At 42.8% G+C, this 6,439-nt stretch overlaps 2 protein-coding genes across 2 annotated transcripts in view; both read left to right on the plus strand.

Moving 5' to 3' along the window:
* The window catches only part of LOC117945278 (serine/threonine-protein phosphatase 2A 55 kDa regulatory subunit B alpha isoform-like), a 9,945-nt gene extending 7,752 nt beyond the window's left edge, over window positions 1-2,193 (plus strand). Inside the window, exons 9-10 of the mRNA XM_034872682.1 lie at window positions 450-541; window positions 1,471-2,193. Of these exons, the coding sequence (XP_034728573.1) occupies window positions 450-541; window positions 1,471-1,750 (372 nt within the window). The 3' untranslated portion in view covers window positions 1,751-2,193. The remainder of the gene's footprint in view (window positions 1-449; window positions 542-1,470) is intronic.
* Window positions 2,194-5,869: 3,676 nt separating this feature from the next.
* LOC117945074 (BCL2/adenovirus E1B 19 kDa protein-interacting protein 3-like) overlaps window positions 5,870-6,439 on the plus strand; it is a 3,937-nt gene continuing 3,367 nt past the window's right edge. Inside the window, exon 1 of the mRNA XM_034872328.1 lies at window positions 5,870-5,921. Within this exon, the coding sequence (XP_034728219.1) occupies window positions 5,870-5,921 (52 nt within the window). The remainder of the gene's footprint in view (window positions 5,922-6,439) is intronic.

Consider the following 6,439-nt stretch of genomic DNA (forward strand, 5'->3'; position numbering starts at 1 on the left):
CTACAACGTCCCTGTTAGTGATGGTGTTGCATAGTCTGTCCACCAGAGGACGCTCTACAACGTCCCCGTTAGTGATGGGGTTGCATAGTTTAAGGTCTTAAAAATATTAACGATATCAGTTTCAATACCATTATAAAAAAATAAAAAAAATTACAATGGACTTAAATAGGAGACAAGGCTTAAACTTTAAATATAATTTATTTAATGCCTAAATTGCTTATGTGTGGTTGTCATCACGTGACAGTGTGGACAGGACAGAGAGTAAGAGACAAAGAGAGAGACACTCTTCCACGTCCAACAAATTGATATTATATTGTATATGATCAAATATGTGATTCACACCCCTATCCTCAGGTCTGTAACTGTTGCTGTGACAGATTGTATTCTGTATTCTTGTCTTTTCAAGTCTTGCACGACTACAACACCCTGTCATCCCTTTCTTTTAACAGGTGCATGAATATCTCAGGAGTAAATTGTGTTCCCTCTACGAGAACGACTGCATCTTCGACAAGTTTGAGTGCTGTTGGAACGGCAACGACAGGTGCGTATCATCCACTGTCTTATATAATACATTTTATTCATGACACCCAAAGTCACTTCACAAACAAAGAAGGAAATTCAAGTTCCAGTCATCTCATAAAGGGGCTGAGGTTCCCACTATGACACGCAGTAGGCTGCTGAGAGGATCTCAGTGAGCGGGTCGGGGTGTAAAACCTCCAGTTCTCACGATAGAGCAGTGCGAGACCCCCCTCCCCCCTTCTGCGTGAGCAGGGTTCACAGATGTAAACCAACCCTTACATGCGGGACTAGTTCAGGTGGAAAAAAAATCATCGCTCCGCTGTCACACCTCCGCTGACACAGAAAGCCCAGTACATGGTCCAAGGTCCATGGTCCACAGTCCAAGGTCCATGGTCCACGATCCACGGTACAAGGTCTATAGTCCACAGTCCAAGGTCCATGGTCCACGGTCCAAGGTCTATGGTCCACGGTTCATGGTCCTTGGTCCAAGGTCCTTGGCCCACGGCCCTCGGTCCACGGCCCAGGTCCACAGCGAAGTCTCCACTGAGAGAAGATCTTGATGTTGACCGATCCAGCTTCCAGTCGGTTAGACCGACCGTGCATGTCCGATCTGGGCAGATAGGCGAGCACAGCACGGTCAGTCCAGAGATGGGAGAACATTTTGTCATCCTTGCGAGCCATGTAGATTTTTTTGGGCGTACTTTGGGCGTCTGAGAATGTTGCGTCGACACAGAAGCTCCCCCATATCCCGTAAAGTTCACTTATTAAGCGTGTCCTCATCCTCCAGCTGATCCTCTCTGCTGTTGCAAAACATTCAATGTCCCCTCTGTGAGACAAATAAAGGTTTTCTTATCTTTAAAAAACTTTTTTTTTTTTTTTTTAATGGGGCATGAACCCCCTTTTGCTTCATACCTGTAACGTCTAATCACTCCGACCTTTGTGTCCCTGCAGCGTGGTGATGACCGGCTCCTACAACAACTTCTTCAGGATGTTCGACCGCGGCTACCGGCAGGACGTCACCCTGGAGGCGTCGCGGGAGAACAGCAAGCCCCGGTCGGTCATGAAACCTCGCAAAGTAAGCACGGGTGGGAAGCGCAAAAAGGACGAGATCAGTGTAGACAGTCTGGACTTTAACAAGAAGATCCTCCACACTGCCTGGCATCCTCAGGACAACATCATCGCCGTGGCAACCACCAACAATCTGTACATATTCCAGGAAAAACTGAACTAGCCTTTGTTGCTGAACCGCTCCGATGCCAGTTCCCTCTGCTCTGATACACGCGTATACACATCCGTCTTTTGGCTAAATCCCCGAGTCTTGATACAATCTGCCGTCAGTGACTTTAGGTTTGAAAGGGACTCCCTCTGTAAGTGGCACTAACACAGTTCACCCAGGCAACGCCTTCTCATGAACGGGTTCGTGTGATGACGTATGAAAACTTATGCACAACAATTCGTATGTTATCCCACAAAAATGACGTGACGGCCAGTCACAAAGTGGTTAAAGGTCCCATGACATGGTGCTCTTTGGATGCTTTTATATAGACCTTAGTGGTCCCTAATACTGTATCTGGAGTCTCTTAATATAGACCTTAGTGGTCCCTAATACTGTATCTGGAGTCTCTTAATATAGACCTTAGTGGTCCCTTATACTGTATCTGAAGTCTCTTTATATAGACCTTAGTGGTCCCCTAATACTGTATCTGAAGTCTCTTTATATAGACCTTAGTGGTCCTAATACTGGATCTGAAGTCTCTTTTATATAGACCTTAGTGGTCCTAATACTGGATCTGAAGTCTCTTTATATAGACCTTAGTGGTCCTAATACTGGATCTGAAGTCTCTTTTATATAGACCTTACTAACTCTCATGCTTATGTCATTTGAAAGCCATGATGTCTCTCTCTCATGGGGGGTCCCAAATTCTCTAGGCGGGCAAAGCAGAGAAAGGAAGCCTTGCCCCTTATGACCTCATAAGGGGAAGATTCAGATCGGCCCGTCTGAGGTTTCATTTCCTCAAAGGCAGAGCAGGATACCCAGGGCTCGGTTTACACCTATCACCATTTCTAGCCCCTGGGGGGTCATAGGCAGGCTGGGGGAACACATATTAATGTTAAAATAACCTCATAAAGGGACATTTTCATGCCATGGGACCTTTAAATTTAGTGCTCTTACACTTAAATGGGGGGGGGGGCTGGACGCATTAGAGCTCTTGTGTTTTCTCCTTCTTCAGGGACATGAACTCGGCTCCCCGGCTTGAAAGCCTCGTGTTTTATAATCCTTAGCACTTTTATTAACTTTAATAAAGACGTGGTGTACATACGAATTGCAGAGTATTAGTTTTCGTGGCTTTATTAATGAATGGTTCATGAGAACCGCCTGATCCAAGCAGGCATCACAAGAACATTTCCTGTGTTGTATGACAAATACAGTCCACAATTTTGGGATTTAGTGTGATGGTTGTGTCCATGTGGAGCGCTCCATTGGCCGAGCTACAGTCTGCAACTCCACCACATCCCAAACCAAAGGGATCTTGTGTTAAATACACACATTTGGTTTATTTCTTTATTGTTTTTGTGCCATCGTGACATAATTGATTTGTATGTCAGAGCTACCGATTGTTAAGATTGTGTAGCAACCATGTTTTTTTTTTAATAGAAAATTATTTCTGCTGTTTATACGTCTTTCTGTCACCATGTTTCTTTCCCTGCTGCCCCGAAACATTGTTATTACCAGCTGTCAACACTCCATATTTGTCAAGCTGCCAACTTCACTGACCGCTTCTTTTGTAATGTAATTTGGGGATTTTTCCAACCTGGACCTTATTTTTACCATGCATTGGTGTCTTAAGTGACAGGTAAATTGGTCCAGTATTGAGCGAGAATACTGCAACCGTCGACAGCAAACTGGGCTGAAATGTAACCCTACAGTCAGCATCCACTAAAAGTTGTGTTGTTGCTGCTGACAGACTCAGATTATTATTCTAAGTGTGTGACAACATTATGAAAGGATCCCTACAGAGATAGACCTTTAGTTAATGAGTAAGATCTTTTTAGTTTAACATGAAACAGCCCCGACATCACCATCACCAAACCCACCAGACTCCATGTAAATAATCACTACTTTTAGCATGTATAGAGCAGCATATCTCCACCAGACTCCATGTAAATAATCATTACTTTTAGCGTGTATAGAGCAGCATATCTCCACCAGACTCCATGTAAATAATCCCTACTTTTAGCGTGTATAGAGCAGCATATCTCCACCAGACTCCATGTAAATAATCATTACTTTTAGCGTGTATAGAGCAGCATATCGCCACCAGACTCCATGTAAATAATCACTACTTTTAGTGTGTATAGAGCAGCATATCTCCACCAGACTCCATGTAAATAATCACTACTTTTAGCGTGTATAGAGCAGCATATCTCCACCAGACTCCATGTAAATAATCACTACTTTTAGCGTGTATAGAGCAGCATATCTCCACATGTAAATGGGTGAATTAAGAGTTTATTCCAACCAGACCAGAGCGGTGATTGTTGGAACAGTGGAAAGATGAACCAAGATGGCTTTTGGTAGTTTTATTTAGTTTCTATTTACTCTAAGTGATGTTTTACAATGATAAAAGTGAATATTTTTACATGGAGTTTGGTGGATTTGGTGATGCCAATTAAAGTTGCACCTTTACCCATTAACACGGCAGCTTGTTTCTCTCGCTTAATACTTGACCAATTTCAAAGATTGTTGTCCCCATCAGTCGCCTGGACACCAACATGACATCGTGACTTCACGTAAACATACATGCTGACTTTTTTAAGCCGAGTCGTGTGTTATCTGGACGCATTTTGAGCTCTCGGCGTGTACGTATACGCTGGATACATCAGTTTGGATACGTCAGTTTTTTTTACCCCCCACCACCCGACCAACCTCCCTACTACTCGCTACTGTGTCGATTCACTCGCTATTGCAAGTTAATGTAAGTCAATGGAGGCCAAATGGCGTTGATAAACATGCTAAAAAGCGAGTATGCGTCTTTGTCATCGCCCGATGCGAGGAGAGTGCAGATTTGAGTTGCGCATGCGTCACTTTGCGACGAGTACTTAGCATCAAGATGCTAACGAGAGACTTCTGTAACGTCAACACAGTAAAAATGGACCAAGTTGGTTAACTGCTAGCTTAGCTACAAGTTAGCATCAAACACAACAAAGGCTGTCAGTTGAATGGTGTTTTAAGCTAACGTTAGCATCAATCAACCATAGCTAGCTACGTTTCTGAAATGACAGCTAGCTTAGCTACAAGCTAGCAATCCAACACAACAAAGGCAATCAGTTGAATGGCATTTTGAGCTAACGTCTTCTGTTTTTGTTTGTAATGAGAAAAGGTTTTTATTTCATAGATAACGAGAAACTTATGAAATGTGAATACGATAAAAATGGATCTAGCAACTTAACGAAGTTGGTTCACTGCTAGCTTAGCAACAAATTAGCATCCAACACAACAAAGGCTGTCAGTTGAATGGTGTTTTAAGCTAACGTTAGCATCAAACAACCATAGATAGCTGCAACGTTTCTGAAATGATTTCCATCTTCTGTTATTGTTCGTAGTGAGAAAACTTTATTATTTCACTAATTCCAGTATGACACTTATGTCGTAAACCGTTTAAATCCGAGCATGTGACTCACATCTGCACACGACTCACATCGGGCCGCGACAGTCTTCGTAACACGCCAATACCGCCAATTGGCGTGTCCTACATACGCCGTATCATGAGATCCAGTCTGTGGACACAAAAACAGGAAAATATGGTTACAAAATACCAAAGTTTCCCTTTAAAGGACCACGACGTAAAGCTCAGGACGCATGCTTCAGCCCTCGTGTTGTCGTCCCGTCAACCAGGAATTTTTGTTTTATTATTATTATCGCTTTTTCCAACATTTTTGTCACTTTATTCAAAGTCGTGGGTGCCTTTTGGGATATTTTTAATGTTGACATTTTTTTTTGTGACACAATTTTTATTTTTATCTTTTACTGAAAACGAGTCAAATTTGCCCCGAGGACAACACAAGGGTCAATAGGTGGTTAGGCCTAATTCTCTCGTGGTAACTTGGCGCCAAACCGCCGCCAAGCCCCGTCGTATTTAACCGTCTCTTTAACTCCGGGATCTGAATTTCTGTTTGTGGAGCTTTTTTTTTTTTTTTTTTTTTAACGATGTTTTGTACTGTACCTGTCGATAAGAGGAGAATAATCACTATAGCGGATTTATTTTTGTATGAATAAGGAAATAGGATTACAGTCCGATCACTGTAGTCCCGGTCTCGGTCGGACCCGTTGCACGTGGACGGCGGCTCGATGCCGGGAAACCTTCCTTCACGACTTTGGGACGTTTTGTCCATTCTGGCGGGTATTTCTTTAAAAAGCTGGAGACTTTTCTGGGACATCGGAGAAAGGAGTGAGACGTTTATAGCGTGGGACGTCCAAAGAAAAGTACGTTCAGGTGCCAGTACCTCTGGTCACATGGTTTATTTTTTTTTATTAGGCTGTAACTGATGCATTTGTACAACTTCTTTGGGATTTTTCAGTTAATTTGGATCTTAACGACCGGTTTTTGTGCCATGTGTTTTTTGTTTTTGTCTTTGAGTCATTTTGCTCGCTGTGAAAGAATCTAGGCCCATGTGGGTCGACGTGGGAAAGAGATTTTATTCAAAATGTAATTATAAAACTGTAAAAATCAAGTTCACTTAACCTTTGTGTTGTCTTTGCTGTTAATATTAATGGACAGAGCAGTTGTGACGTCGCCCGTTGGTCTTGAGATCTAGTGAGTCGTTGAGTTTCCGGAGTGTTTACTTTAGTGTGTATAGAGCAGCATATCTCCACCAGACTCCATGTAAATAATCACTACTTTTAGCGTGTATAGAGCAG

The sequence above is a fragment of the Etheostoma cragini genome, chromosome 5, assembly GCF_013103735.1.
Source record: "Etheostoma cragini isolate CJK2018 chromosome 5, CSU_Ecrag_1.0, whole genome shotgun sequence".
Taxonomy (NCBI): Eukaryota; Metazoa; Chordata; class Actinopteri; order Perciformes; family Percidae; genus Etheostoma; species Etheostoma cragini.